At 36.3% G+C, this 15,951-nt stretch overlaps 1 protein-coding gene across 7 annotated transcripts in view; it reads right to left on the bottom strand.

Moving 5' to 3' along the window:
* The window catches only part of HYCC2 (hyccin PI4KA lipid kinase complex subunit 2), a 91,533-nt gene that overhangs the window by 11,269 nt on the left and 64,313 nt on the right, over positions 1 to 15,951 (bottom strand). For 6 of the 7 annotated variants that reach the window (XM_019428409.2, XM_019428407.2, XM_019428412.2 and 3 more), the window contains 5 exons: positions 14,400 to 14,495; positions 10,068 to 10,184; positions 5,433 to 5,520; positions 1,532 to 1,691; positions 612 to 779 (listed from right to left, as the gene is read on the bottom strand). In XM_019428409.2, coding sequence (XP_019283954.1) covers positions 612 to 779; positions 1,532 to 1,691; positions 5,433 to 5,520; positions 10,068 to 10,184; positions 14,400 to 14,495 — 629 coding nt within the window. The remainder of the gene's footprint in view (positions 1 to 611; positions 780 to 1,531; positions 1,692 to 5,432; positions 5,521 to 10,067; positions 10,185 to 14,399; positions 14,496 to 15,951) is intronic. The other variant, XM_019428415.2, reaches the window with a different exon arrangement.

Raw genomic sequence — 15,951 nt, 5'->3', positions numbered from 1 at the left:
TAGCACATTTATAGAGGAAAGAGGCCAGTAGTTTACTAGTTAGACCCAGGTGACTTGACCCACAGACTGTAAAAAGTGATCAATACTGGTTTACTCTATCAAAGAGATAAGAAATTCTTGTTAACTGACCAACCTGGACTTAGAGATAAATAGGCCAGCTCCACTTTAGTCCAATTTCCCAAAGATAATGTATGAATGTTTTAAAACTCTCTTCATATATTAAGGAATAAATTATTATATATAAGAAATCAATTCATATTGTCATGTCCATTGGGTGCATTTTTCCTTTCCCAATGTTAGAATAAACATGCTCAGTAATAAAAAAATCCCAAGCATTTTGGAGATAGGCCTCTGCCTTGTTAGTAGCCATGCCAAGCTGTTCTTTGATTACACAGAATGCAGATTCCAGGCCAGCACAAATGGTAACTAAAGATTGTACCTAACCTGGTGCTAGGCATATGGGGAGGTGTGCTTTGCAAGGAGGAGCTAATACACCCTGGGATAGTGGAAACACACACTAGAATGGAAAGATGTTCTGCTTGGGGATAGAGAGCCAGGATCCTTCTCCAGCAACTGCCTCACTGACTTCTGCCTCCTCATCTCTGTCCTACCCTCTGTTGTGGCTGCTGCTGAGTTGGGCTCCGGTGAGCCGTGCTCAGGGGTCCTGCGCACCAGCACCTCCCCCTCTTGCACACGTTTGATCCCTAGGTCAGTGGAGCCGTGTTGGACCGGGGAGCCAGGAATACTCGAGTCAGCCTCGTTTGAGAAGTCAAAGCCATCTGGGATTCAACATATAAAATTTTAGTGCTTTTGTGCTGTTCTATTCTTTTCTGAGCATTTTGCCCCAGGCAGATAAGAGAATGTATATATGGATATGATAAAAACACAAACGCTATTTATATAGTTACATGTGTGTGCACGGCATGCACACACATAAGGAGGCAGATGAACAATATGAGGTTTGCAAATGAATAGGACAGGAAAATAGGGATCATTAAAATGGCAATTAATATCTCTTAGGCAAGACAGCTGGACCATTTAAGTACCATATGCCTATGAAATACTGCTGGATTCAGCACTTACAAAACAAGGAAAAGCAAAGATAAAAATCTAAAATACAATAACCAACTCTCTACAGATAGCTTGTATTTCACCATTGGTTTGGTCAGTTACACAATTTTCTCCCACAATGCTCATACATGCACCTTTTTTCCCATTATAACAGGTTTAAAGAAACTTCTTTCCAATTGTTATTACTAGTTCAAAAATAAGACAAAAATTAACTTGATCTTATTTTCTGTTTTAATGTTCATAGAGCAGTCTAATAACATCTTTCTACATTATAAAAAATATATATCTATATCAAAATAAATTCAGGCACTTAAACTGCGTTTCCAGCGCTATACTAAAAAATAAAACAATTTTACTTTAATTATATACAGTACTATAATATCATGTGTTAACCTAGTCTATAAAAACAGTGATAAATTTGCTAGAATCCATGAATGGGCTACAGGAATTTTGTACTCACCTTCTCTTCTCCATCTATGACGACGGATTGAAGCTGTTGTAATCGCAGTCCGAGAAATCCTCGGCACTGTTGGAGTGACTTCCACTTTAAGTACTTTCTGGCCTTCTTGTGAAGAATCAGGAGCATCAAATGGTAATGAGTTTTTCATGGCATTGGCAACCTAAAATGATAATATAAAGCCTATGTATATTTACACTCAATATATAATTTATGATTATTTTTTACTTCATGTTTCCATAATTTTATTATGTTTCCATAATTTTTTAAAATTTATTTTATTTAGGGGTGCCTGGGTGGCTCAGTCGGTTGAGTGTCCAACTTTGACTCAGGTCATGATCTCGCAGTTCGTGAGTTCGAGCCCCACATCGGACTCTGTGCTGACAGCTCAGAGCCTGGAGCCTGCTTCAGATTCTGTGTCCTCTTCTCTCTCCGCCCCACCCCTGCTTGTGCTCTGTCTCTCTCTGTCTTTCAAAAATTAATAAAATTTATTTTATTTAAAAAATGTTTTTAAGTAGGCTCCATGCCCAGCGTGGAGCTCAATGCAGGGCTTGAACTCAATAACCCTGAGATTAAGACATTAGCTGAGATCTAGAGTTGGAAACTTAACCAACTGAGCCACACAGGCACCCCTCTATAATTTTTTGAGTATGTATTTTAAACTGGTACTATAAAATATAAAAGTACAATATGTCAAAAGAGTTTGTACCTCCATTGTTCTGTATTGTTTTAGGGAAGCTTTTAAAATGAGAATTTATTTTTAAAAATGTGAGTCATACACTCCACAGACTCCTTAAAGTTGTTCACTTGCAAAGAGAAAAGGCATTCCAAAGAAAGAAAATTGTTTAACATTTGAACCCTGAAAAAGAAAATTTAGAGTAGGTTTTTGATTATTCAGATGATAAATAACATGAAAAATTTAATCTCTGATAAAAAAAATTAGCCTTTTCTCCACTCTGTTTCCATAAGGAGAAATTTTGCCTAAACATGGCTGGCATTTTGTTTCACCACTGTGTGTGTGTGTGTGTGTGTGTGTGTGTGTGTGTGTGTGTGTGAGAGAGAGAGAGAGAGAGAGAGAGAGAGAGAGACAGAGAGACAGAGAGAGACAGAGAGGGAGAGGGACAAAGGAGCGAAAGCAAGTGCAAGCAAGAGGAGGGGCAGAGAGAGAGGAGACAGAGAATGACAGCGCGGAGCCTGACACACGTGGCTTGAACCCACGAACCACTGTAACATCATGCCCTGAGCCAAAATCAAGAGTCAGGTGATTAACCAAATGAGCCCCCAGGCTGCCCCAACTGGTGCATGTTTCTTAACTGGGAAGTACTAATTTAGCAAAGATCTTGAGCTAGAAAATTGTTTTTCTCCCTTCCTCTATACTTGGAAAGGACAAGTAAAATGCAGTCTCCTGGACAAGTGTGCCAGTTCTGCCAATTCAAACTTCTCCAGGAGGCTATTCCAACATCCAGACTGAGGGGTGGGGAGTTAAGTCTTTAAATTTAGCTTTTATCAGGAATAAAGATGAGGCTTGTTTCTCTGCCAACTATTTTACCTATCATCTGGCTCTAAATTTTAATAGAGAAAAGGAGTGCTGTTTGTTGGGTCCCTCAAAGGTCCCCCACAACAAAGGATTGCTCTAAGATTAGAGATTACTAATCTCTTTACTTATATTGCCTTGGAAATGCCACCTCTACTTAATTTATAAGACTGCTACAAGGAGAAAAGTATGAATTTAAAGAGTATCACAAATGCAGGGTATTATTATTATGAAGTAATTATTTTATCTTCTTATCCATTTATTTTAATGTGACCCTTAGGATAAAATTAGGCATGTTGACCTGAGAGAAAAAAAAGAAATTCAAATAGTAAATAATTATTATAAATGCTACCTCAATAAATTTATATTTGTATTAAGATATTAAAAAATGGTACAAAGAAAACAGCTTTAGAAATTGTGCTCTTGGGGCACCTGGGTGGCTCAGTCGGTTAAGCGTCCGACTTTGGTTTAGGTCATGATCTGTGAGTCAATCCCCGCGTCAGGCTCTGTGCTGACAGCTCAGAGCCTGGAGCCAGTTTCAGATTCTGTGTCTCCCTCTCTCTCTGACCCTACCCCGCTCGTGCTCTGTCTCTCTTGCTCTCAAAAATAAATAAAACATAAAAAAAAATTTTTAATTGTGCTCTTAAAGTGTTACAAGTAAAAAACCACAAATAATACTTTTTAAAAAAATTTTTTTAACATTTATTTTATTTTTGAGAGACAGAGAGAGAGCATGAGCATGGGAGAAGCAGAGAGAGAGGAAGATACAGAATCCCAAGCAGGCTTCAGGCCCTGAGCTGTCAGCACAGACGCAGGGCTCAAACTCATGAACCACAAGACGATGACCTGAGCCAAAGTCGGACGCTTAACTGACTGAGCCACCAAGGCGCCTCCACAAGTAATATTCTTAAAATACCATCATAATACTACAAAAAGCCCAGAAAACACAGAAATTTGCAAAGAAAAACCATCCACAGTTGAATCACCTGATGACCATTAGATCTGTATGTTGCCTCTGTCCTGTCTAGATTTAAAAAATAGTTGTACACTGCTTGACTGACCACTTACACAAGCTAGCATTTTCTTTAGCATAAATCTTTGAATATAAAATTTTTTTTTCAGTGTTTATTTTTGAGAGAGGGGAAACAGCACGAGCAGGGGAGGGGCAGAGAGAGAGGGAGACAGAAAATCCCAAGCAGGCTCTGTGCTATCAGTGCAAAGCCCGATGCTGGGCTCGAACCTATGAAATGTGAGATCAAGACCTGAGCCAAAGTCGGATGCTCAACCGACTGAGCCACCCAGGTGCCCCTTGCATATATAAAAACTTAATCATACTCTGCTGTGAAACATCTTTTTTAATTAAGAATTTTTTAAGTTTATTTAATTTGAAAGAGAGAGCAAGCATGCACACACATGTACATGTACAAGCAGGGAGTGGCAGAGAGACAGAGAACCCCAAGCAGCCTCCGCATTTTCAGCACAGAGTCCAAAGCAGGGCTCGATCTCACAACCATGAGATCATGACCTGAGCCGAAATCAAGAATCAGACGTTTATTAACCGACTGAGCCACCCAGGTGTCCCAAAACATTTATTGTTTTGATTCCTCTGAGATTAAAAATAACACTAATGTTTGGATATTATACATTTTATAATACATTAAAAAAATTCAAAGTAGTTCTGGGATGTTTTGCTAGATATGAGGTAGTGGGTTAAAGAAAACACACATGACTGAACTACTTCTATAAAGGGAGGTTCGGAATTGCGTTATACTGCTACTGGTAAAGGAAAGAATGCCTTCCTTACTCCACTACTACATGTTCGCATTTGCTTTTTGATCGACCATTTACCTTTTGGAAATATATTTATTTTGTGGGAGAGTATGAAATCTTTTTATAGAGAACAAAATACTAATTGGCTTTCTTGTCATGCTTGTTGAGAATCTTTTTCTCAGTTTGTACAATACATATTAACTTTGTTTTTAAAAAACTGGTGGTTTAGAATTTAGATGCTTATGTGGTCAAAAACTAAAACAAAACCCAACCTATTTTGAGTGACTTGTCCCATCTCTTAAGCTTAGAAAATCCTTCCAATTCTAGAAATTTTAGTATTTCTAACCTTTTCCTCTTTCTTTTCTTAAAGGATTTCAAAACATTTGATTCTTAATTTATCTGAACTTTATTTTGATATGTGGTAGAAGAGGATCCAAATAAATTTTGTTTTCTCTCCAAAAGTTAACCAAATGTTACAGAATAAACCTTTTCCCCTCTATGATTTAGATTGCCTCATATCTTATATAGTGAATATCTTTATTCACTAGTGCCCCTTTCAGGCATAGGTATGTTTAATAAAAAGTAAATATAATAACTTACCAATAGTGGTTGAGAAAAAAGTTCTAGCTGAGCTCTATAAATGATGTCATCAAGGACTTCTTGGCCAAGGTCCCACTGCCCATTATACCTGTGGAGAAGCAGATTGTTTACTATCTTTAGCAAATATCTCTAATCTTCAACAACATTTTTATTGTTCCAAGTCCTACTATTGTGGTTCTAAAACAAGTTTTCACATTAACATTTGTATCATCTCATTTCCAAACTGTCTTACTTTTGGTTACAAGTACAAAATGAAGATTTTTGAAATCCAATGTTTATCTACTAATGTTTAAAATAGTTTACAGATGTCTTTTCACATAATTGGCTTTTATCATGTGTTGATATTTAGGGTAATCTACTGAAATGCATTTATGAAAACTTAGGTTATGAACTATGTAGATAGACATAGTTTTCCAGAAAGAAAGCCTGACCTACTTCCAGACTCTAATTTAATGACTAGTTATATTTTGGCTATTTAAAAAGTAATAAAAGGACTACTATGAACAATTATACACCAACAAACTGGACAACCTAGAAGAAGGATAAATTCCTAAAAACACACAGACTACAAGGACTGAATCATGAAGAAACAGAAAATTTGAACAGACCAATTACTGGTAAGGAAATCGAAGCACTAATCAAAACCCTGCTAACAAACAGAAGTCCAGGACCAGGTGGCTTCACAGGTGAATTCTACCAAACATTTAAAGAAACATTAATACCAATTCTTCTCAAACTCTTCTGAACAACAGGAGAGAATACTTCCATATTCATTTTAGAAGGCCAGCATTACTCTGATACCAAAACCAGACAAGAACACTACCAGAAAAGAAAATTACAGGCCAATATCCCTGATGAACATAGATGAACAAAAAAATTCTCAACAAAATATTAGCAAACCAAATTCAACAATATATTAAAAGGATCATATATCATGATCAAGTGGGATTCATCCCTTGGTGCAAATATGGCTCAAAATCTGCAATTCAATCAATATGATATACCATATTAACAAAATGAAGGATAAAAATCATATGATCATTTCAATAGGTGCAAAAAAAACCCATTTGACAAAATTCAACATCCATTCATGATAAAAACTCAACAACGTGAGTGTACAGGGGACACACCTTGACAATAACAAAAGGCATATATGACAAGCCTACAGCTAACATCATACTCAATGGTGAAAAACTCAAAGCTTTTTCTCTAAGATCAGGAACAAGACAAGGATCCTACTCTTGCCACTTTTATTCAACATAGTACTAGAAATTCTAGCCATAGCAATTGGGCAAGAAAAAGAAATTAAAGGATCCAAAATCAGAAAAGAGTAAAACTGTCTCTATTTGCAGATAACATGGTATTTATAGAAAACTCTAACAATGTCACTAAAAACATTATTAGAATAAGTAAATTCAATAAAGTTGTAGGATACAAAAATCAGTATTTAAAATCTGTTGCACTTATATTCACTAATAATGGACTATCAGAACGTGAAATTGAGAAAAAATTCCATTTATAATTGCATTAAAATAGTACCTAGGAATAAATTTAACAAGAAAATTAAAGACCTATATACTGTACACTTAAATTTTTATATAAGACACAGATGAAATAGAAACACACAAATGGAAAGATATTGTATGCTCATGGATTAGAAGAATATTGTTAAAATGTCCATACAATCCAAAGCAATCTACAGATTCAGGGTAATCCCCATCAAAACTTCAATGATATTTTTCACAGAAATAGAAATAATCCTAAAATTTGTATGGAAACACAAAAGACCCCGAATAGCCAAAACAATCTTGAAAAAAAAAAAGACCACAGCTGGAGGCATCACACTTCCTGATTTCTTTTTTTTTTTTTTCTGTTTATCTTTTTTATTTTTATTTATTTTTTTCCCAATATATGAAATTTATTGTCAAATTGGTTTTCATACAATACCCAGTGCTCATCCCAAAAGGTGCCCTCAATACCCATCCCCCACCCTCCCCTCCCTCCCACCCCCCATCAACCCTCAGTTTTTAACAGTCTCTTATGCTTTGGCTCTCTCCCACTCTAACCTCTTTTTTTTTTTTTTTTTCCTTCCCCTCCCCCATGGGTTTCTGTTAAGTTTCTCAGGATCCACATAAGAGTGAAACCATATGGTATCTGTCTTTCTCTGTATGCCTTATTTCACTTAGCATCACACTCTCCAGTTCCATCCACGTTGCTACAAAAGGCCATATTTCATTCTTTCTCATTGCCACGTAGTATTCCATTGTGTATATAAACCACAATTTCTTTACCCATTCATCAGTTGATGGACATTTAGGCTCTTTCCATAATTTGGCTATTGTTGAGAGTGCTGCTATAAACATTGGGGTACAAGTGCCCCTATGCATCAGTACTCCTGTATCCCTTGGGTAAATTCCTAGCAGTGCTATTGCTGGGTCATAGGGTAGGTCTATTTTTAATTTTCTGAGGAACCTCCACACTGTTTTCCAGAGTGGCTGCACCAGTTTGCATTCCCACCAACAGTGCAAGAGGGTTCCCGTTTCTACACATCCTCTCCAGCATCTATAGTCTCCTGATTTGTTCATTTTGGCCACTCTGACTGGCGTGAGGTGATATCTGAGTGTGGTTTTGATTTGTATTTCCCTGATGAGGAGCGACGTTGAGTATCTTTTCATGTGCCTGTTGGCCATCCGGATGTCTTCTTTAGAGAAATGTCTATTCATGTTTTCTGCCCATTTCTTCACTGGGTTATTTGTTTTTCGGGTGTGGAGTTTGGTGAGCTCTTTATAGATTTTGGATACTAGCCCTTTGTCCGATATGTCATTTGCAAATATCTTTTCCCATTCCGTTGGTTGCCTTTTAGTTTTGTTGGTTGTTTCCTTTGCTACACACTTCCTGATTTCTAACTAGACTGCAAAACTACAGTAATTAAAACAGTGTGGGTACTGGCATATATAACATACATAGATCAATGGAAACAGAAGAGAGCCACGAAATAAACTCGGGCATGTGTTGTCAATTAATTTATAACAAAGAGCCAAGATTATACAACAGGGAAAGGAAAGTCTCTTCAATAAATGGTGTTGGCGAAACTGGGCAATGACATGCAAAACAATGAAACTGGACCCCCATCTTACATCAACACAAAAATCAAATCAAAATGGATTAAAACCTAAATGTGAGACCTGAAACCATAAAAACTCCTAGAAGAAAACATAGGCAGCAATTTCTTTGACATCTGCCTTGGCAACATTTTTTTTTTTTATTTATATATGTCCTCATAGGCAAGGGAGACAAAAGCAAAAATAAACTATTGAAACTACACCAAAATAAAAAGCTTTTGCAAAGGAAACCACCAAGAAAATGAAAAGGCAATCTACTAAATGGGAAAAGGTATTTGCAATGATATATCCAATAATGGGTTAATATCCAAAATATATAAAGAACTTAACAATTCACCATTAAAAAAAACAAATAATCTGGTTAAAAAATGGGCAGAGGAAGCAGTCAGTTAAGCATCTGACTTCAGCTCCGGTCATGATCTTGCAGTCTGTGAGTTCGAGCCCCATGTCGGGCTCTGTGCTGACAGCTAAGTGCCTGGAACCTGCCTGCTTTGGATTCTTTGTCTCCCTCTCTCTCCACCCACCCCCCATTCATGCTTTGTCCCTCCCTCTATGAAAAATGAATAAACCTTAAAAAAAAAATTTTTTTTTTAAATGGGCAGAGGACCTGAATAGATATTTTTCCAAAGAACACATACAGATGGCCAACAGGTACATGAAAAGTACTTAACATCACCAATCATCAGGGAAATGCAAACCAAAACCATTAGATATCACCTTGTACCTGCAAGAATGGCTATTACCAAAAAGACAATATTGAAGTAAGTGTTGCCAAGGATGTGGAGAGAGCAAATCCTGTGCATTATTGATGAAAATGTAAACTGGTGCAGCAACAGTATGGCAATCAGTATGGAGGTTCATCAAAAAATTAAAAATAAAACTACCATATGATCTAGCAATTCCACTTCTGGTACATATCTAAAGGAAACAAAATCACTGAACTCGAAAAGACATCTCCACTCCCATTCACTGCAGCATTATTTACAAAAGCAAGACATGGAAACAATCTAGTGTTCACTGACAGATGAGTGGGTAAAGAAAATAGAAAATATGGTGTACACACACTCACACATGGGGTGGGGGCAACAAATATTATTCAACCATAAAAAAGCAAAAAAATCCTGCTATTTGCAACAACATGGACAGATCTTGAGGGCAAATCTGTAACTAGGTGTAGTGACGGATGTTAACTAAACTTACTGAGGTAATCATTTCACAATATAAAATATATTGAATCATTGGGTTGTGCATCTAAAATTAATAAAATCTTATATTTAAATTGCATCTCAATTAAAAATTGTCTTTGATCATTATTATTAATCATTGTTATTTAAATAACAAGTGTACAATTCATTTTTAAAAAGTACTATAAGGAATTCATATTAGAAAGAGAAGATAATGGGTCCTTCATGGAATAAGAGTCAGTGTTGTGCAACTGATAAGGACAAAAGAGAAATATTAAGCTTCCAAACATTAGGAACAATTCACTGAGTTTTATAGTCTATCTACTTACATGGCATAATAAACCCCTGTGAGGAGTTGCACCATGAATTCGGGATCCAATACTATTCGACCACAGAGTTCTTTCCAGTGTTTTTCATGTTGCCGTGGAAACCCACTCACACAAACCCTAGGAAAAGATGGAATTTGCCATGTATGATTGATTTCCTGATTCATTAAACATTTTTCCTTCCATAAATTCACTTATTCAATTATTCATCCCTCTTATATTTACTGAGTACCTGCTATGTGCCAGTCACTGTCCTGGGCCTAGGCATACAGTTATGAATAGACAAAAAGATAAAAATAAAATCTTTACCCTCATGAAGCATACATTCTAGAGAACCTTCTCAATAAAAGCAACAAGTTTTCTCAAATAGCTAACTATCTCTGTCGTCCTTCTCCTTCTTTACAAAACAAATGTATAATTCTTACATGTCCCAAATTGTATCAGGATGAATTAGTGGGAGATACAGAAATTTCAAAACAAATTAAGGGACATTTCAAAATACTGATGTTTGTGAGGGCTTTTTATTTTCTTTTATTTTTACGTAGTCTCTACACCCAACATGGGGCTAGAACTCACAACCCTGAGATCAAGAGTCACACACTGTACCCACTAAGTCAGCCAGGTGCTCTATGAGGCCATTTTTTAATTAAAGTGCCATAAATAAGCTTCTGTCTTCATCTCATTAAGAAATGCTTCCAGAAAAGTTATGCTGAATAATTATCAAAGTTGTAAAGTACTTGTATTATTTTAATCAATTAGTTTGTTAGAATAATTGTAATGGTGAGTCCAGAAGAAATTTTTCAGTATTTAGTGCATTACAGTCTCGGGAAATTTTTTTTAAATCTCAATTTACACATATATTTTTGTAGCAGAGATATACAATTAAGAGATCAATTAAAGACTTGTAAGCATAGGGATGCCTGGCTGGCTCAGCTGGTGGAGCATGTGACTCTTGATCTTAAGTGTTCTGAGTTCAAACCCCATGCTGGGTGTGGAGCCTGCTTGAAAAAAAAAAAGTACAAAACAAAACCTACAATGGTTAAATTAAAAACAAAAAGACTTGTAAACATAGTATGGCATTATATTAGTATAAAATTATGTGGGCAAAGTAGTAGGGAAGATCAATTTCAAGGAGGAAAAGAAATAATATTAGATTATTAAAAGCTTGTTCATCTATTCCTCAAATGGATTATGGTGGGTATTTACATTATAAACATTTAAAATACTGACCTAACAATTATTTGGTTTATTTTGTGAATATGTACATGCCAGAAATCATACCATTTGCAACTATTTAAGATAAAATGAAAAATTTTAATGTTAACTTAAGACGTGTGACAGCTACACAGGGTGTCAAAATTTTTTAGGGGATATATGAACAAAAGTGTGAGGACCACTAAATTCTGCCATCATTTTTGCTCTTAAGAAACTCTGTTAATAAAGTGCCACAAAAATTACAGATTTGGCAGAATTGTTTTCATGAATCAATGACAGTCGCTTATAAATATTTTAAAAAATGTTTTTTTAATGTTTATTTATTTTTGAGAGAGAGAGACAGAGAGACAGAGCATGAGTGGGGGAGAGGAAGACAGAGAGGGAGACACAGGATCCAAAGCAGGCTCCAGGCTCTGAGCTGTCAGCACAGAGCCCGACGTGAGGCTCCAGCCCACAAACCACAAAATCATGACCAGAGCCAAAGTCAGATGCTTAACCAACTGAGCCACATAGGCACCCCTATAAATAAATTTATCTGTAGATAGGCAATAAGTACTTAAACAGTATACTCTCTTGATAACAGTATCTAGGTTAGAGACAAGAATTTTGTTAGTCATTAATCATATTACAGGCAAGTGAAAATAATACAGCTATTTTAAGAGAATCTATAAAATCAAACTTGTAGCTAATTAGATTGACTTTTCCCCAATTAGCAAAACAATTTTGTTGTAAATAGGACCACACTCTCTTCCCACTAACACAACAGTATGAACTTGAGCAAAACATTTGGGAGTGGACAGTCTCTTGTAGGGCCATGAATCCCTGTATGATCCCTCCCTTCCTGGTATTCACACCCTATATATCACCTACTATTGAGTGTGGGTGGGATCTGTGATTTGCTTCCAACCAATAGGATATGGCAAAGGTGATGGGATTTCTGTGACTACATGTATGTGATTATTTTATATAACAAGGCTGCAGTGCAGGTCTCGCTGGAGTCTCTCTCCGCTTTGAAGAAGCAAGCTACCGTTTTGTAGGCTGCCTATGTAGAGAAGACTACGTGGCAAAGAACTAGGCTGGCCTTTAGCAGTCAGCCAACAAGAAGCTGAAGCCCTCAGTCCTACAACTATAAGAACAGAATTCTGCCAATAAAAGTGTACAATACCTCAGTTGAGCCTCAGATAAAACTGTAACTTCCAGTGACATATTAAACACAGCTTCCTAAGACCCTAAGCAGAGGACCCAGCTAATGCATGCCTAGACTCCTGACTTACAGAAACTGTGAAATAATAAATGTGTGCTATTTTAGCTGTTACGTTCATAGTACATGGCAATTTGTTACGAGGCAATAGAAAACTAATAGAGTAAAACCTTGGATTGCGAGTAACATGTTCTGCAAGTGTTCCACAAGACAAGCAAACATTTCTAATAAAATCTTAACTTGATAAATGAGTGATGTCTTGCAATACGAGTAGTATGTGATACCAGATGTCACATGATCACAACTGAGCCAAGGGTTCTTCTCTCTCTCTTGCTGTGGAATCGTGGGCAGGTGACTGTCTTGATGCTCAGATGCTTGGTCTCAGGCTGCAGTGTTTGGCAGAAATTAGTGATTTTTCAGAACGCTGGAAGGTGCCCACAACTGGCACTAGTGTGTTTTTTGTCACTTCAAAACACCTGTGGACAGTCCTTTGCTTTTCCACACAAGAGTAAGCTTACGAATGCTTTGCTTCCTTCTAGGTCAGGCCGTCTACAGATATAGACCCTCTCCTCTGCTGCCCTATTGCCAGTTACATTAAATACAGTATATGACAAGAGTTTATTAATACTGTACTATAGTCAACATGTATACAACACAACATGTATACAATGGGCCCCATGCAGAAAAAGATTCCACTGAGTCAATAGACAGCAGCGATTCCATTAGTGATAGTGAAAGTCATCCTCTCCTCTCTCGTCTCACTCACACCAGCCACAAAGGTTTTCAAAGGTAAGTGCAGGTTAATTTACTTTTCTTTATATTTTGTATTTTCTTTATTATTTTGTATTATATTACAGTACTGTAATCACTTTTATCTGAATATTTTTGGGTTGTGGAATGAACCATCTGAGTTTTCATTATTTCTCATGGGGAAATTTGCTTTGATATGCAAGTGCTTTGGATTATAAGCATGTTTCTGGAATGAATTATGCTCCCAAACCAAGGTTTTACTGTACAGCATTTAACCTTTTTCAGGGGACTCAGTTTCCTCAAGTAAAAATCAGTTGGACAGAGACATACCTGGGTGGCTCAGTTGGCTGAGTGTCTGACTTCAGCTCAGGTCATGATCTCACGGTTTGTGGGTTCAGGCCCCACATGAGGCTCTGTGCTGACAGCTCAGAGCCTGGAGGCTACCTTGGATTCTGCGTCTCCCTCCCCTATTCTCTGCCCTACCCTATTCTCTGCCCCTCCCCTATTCACGTTCTCTCAAAAATAAATAAACATTTTTTAAAAATTTAAAAAATCAGTTGGATAGAATGAACTCAGGGTTCTTTTAATAACTGAAATTCTGTGACTCAAAAGGTACTCTGACTCCAAACTAACTTATATTAAATTTTTTTTCTATACTGGACATTTAAATTTCAGCTCAGCTGAACTCAAATTATTAGAAATTCTGAATTAGTGAAGACTGGAACACACAAATACAAATGAGACATATAAATGATTAGTGCTATTGCTAATTTTATTCAAAGCACAGTTATTGTGAAATATATAAATGAAAAACTTCACATTCCTTCAGACTTTCTCCACATATAGGACTATTTATTCAAAGCTCTCAAAGGGATTTATAAAACTGGGCATCCAGGCAGTGATTAGGTGTATTACTAAGCCAAACTAAATTTAAGACATCTTGGCTTGACTTGATGTTCAGCTAGAAACTACTTCTTTAATGCTAAAATACTTTTAAGAAGTCATGATACGTGAGGGATGATAAGAATTCCTACAGGAATGTAAGCTCCTTGAGTTTTGTTTACTGCTATATTACCAAAAATTAGAACAGCACCTATTACAGAAAATGCGCTCAATAAATATTTGTCAAATAAATGAATATGAAGGCTAATGATAATTATTCTTCTCACCTGGAGCCCATCCGACAAAGAGACTGGTAAGATGAAGCAGGCATATACACAATAGCAGAATTATAACACAACATGAGAAAACTCAGGACTTCAAACCTAGAAAAAATAAACAAAGGAAAAGGATTACAAACAATTATTTCTACCAGAGACTACAGTAAGTCATTTCTTTGGTGGGTGTATATAACAAGAATGTGTTAATATTGACCGTCATGATTTTTCAATCAGATTGCTGTGATATCCTCTTCAATGATTTCCCTGTTTTCATCTTCCTTATTAATTGCTACCATCTATATTTTCCTCCTCCAAAAATAAGCCATCATGCTTAAACAGATGACTCCCCTATTACATTAACCCACTGTTCCTATTGACTGCATGATAAAATCCAAACCAATCATGACATAAAAGGCCTTTAAAATCCACCCTTAAAACCTCTCTCTCCAACCTTACTTCCCTCCACTGCTTACCTCATATACCACACTACATCAATGTTCTTACCACTCCATGAATACATCATAACTTTTTGTAACTCCTTGCTTTTATAGAGGCTACTCTTTCTTACTAGAACATACTTTTTCACTTGGGTAATTACTGCTTAAGTTTCAAATGTTGGTTCATATTTTTACCTTAGATATAAAGCCATTCTTAATTCTCCCAGCTAAAGGAAACAGTTCCCTTTGTTTTGTAGCTCTAATACAGCACAGTGAATCTTAATTGCTGGTGTTTACCTACGTAGTACCTATTTACTAATAAGCAACTTTAGTTTACTCATTTAGTTTATCATTCCTAGGTCTAGCATCCAACATTGTCTAATATGTTATAATTGCTCAAAAACGTTTATTTTAAATTTATAAAAAATTTTATTGAATGAATAAATATTTCTTAATTTTTAAAGTCTCTAAGAAAGTGGCTCCTTAATCTGGATGCACACTACTGTTATTTAAGGACATTCTGGAATGATATATTCTGGTGCCTCAACCCAGACTGACCCAATTAGAATCTATGAGGGCATGATCCAAGAAAGTTGTACTTCTAAAAAGCTTCTTATAGGTGGTAAAGAGTATGTAAAAACTCTTTGTACTATTTTTGAGACATTTTCTGTAAAAAAAAAAAAAAAAAAAAAGTGAAATTATTTCAAAAGAAAAAGTTAAAAACTGAGTTGAAAGTCTGACTTGGAAGCAGTCTTCAGATTCCTTCTCCATCTCAATACTGTTAGGTTTATTGAAGACTTACTTTTTTAAAGGATTACAGAAAATTCTATGTGGGCGCCACATGGGTGGTTCAGTGGGTTAAGCATCTCACTCTTGATTTCAGCTCAAGTCATGACCTCACGGGTGGGATTGAGCCCTGCATCGGGCTCTATGCTGACAGTGCAGAGCCTGCTTGGGATTCTCTTTCTCCCTCTCTCTCTCAAAATAAATAAATAAACTTAAAAAAAAAAAGAAAAGAAAAGAAAAAAAGAAGAGAAGGAAGGAAAAGAAAGAAAGAAAGAAAGAAAGAAAGAAAGAAAGAAAGAAAGAAAGAAAGAAAAAGAAATTTCTACCTGGGAACCACC

The sequence above is a fragment of the Panthera pardus genome, unplaced genomic scaffold (assembly GCF_024362965.1).
Source record: "Panthera pardus isolate Hobbes unplaced genomic scaffold, ASM2436296v1 HiC_scaffold_10, whole genome shotgun sequence".
Classification (NCBI taxonomy): Eukaryota; Metazoa; Chordata; class Mammalia; order Carnivora; family Felidae; genus Panthera; species Panthera pardus.
This window is presented reverse-complemented; position numbering and strand designations above follow the sequence as displayed.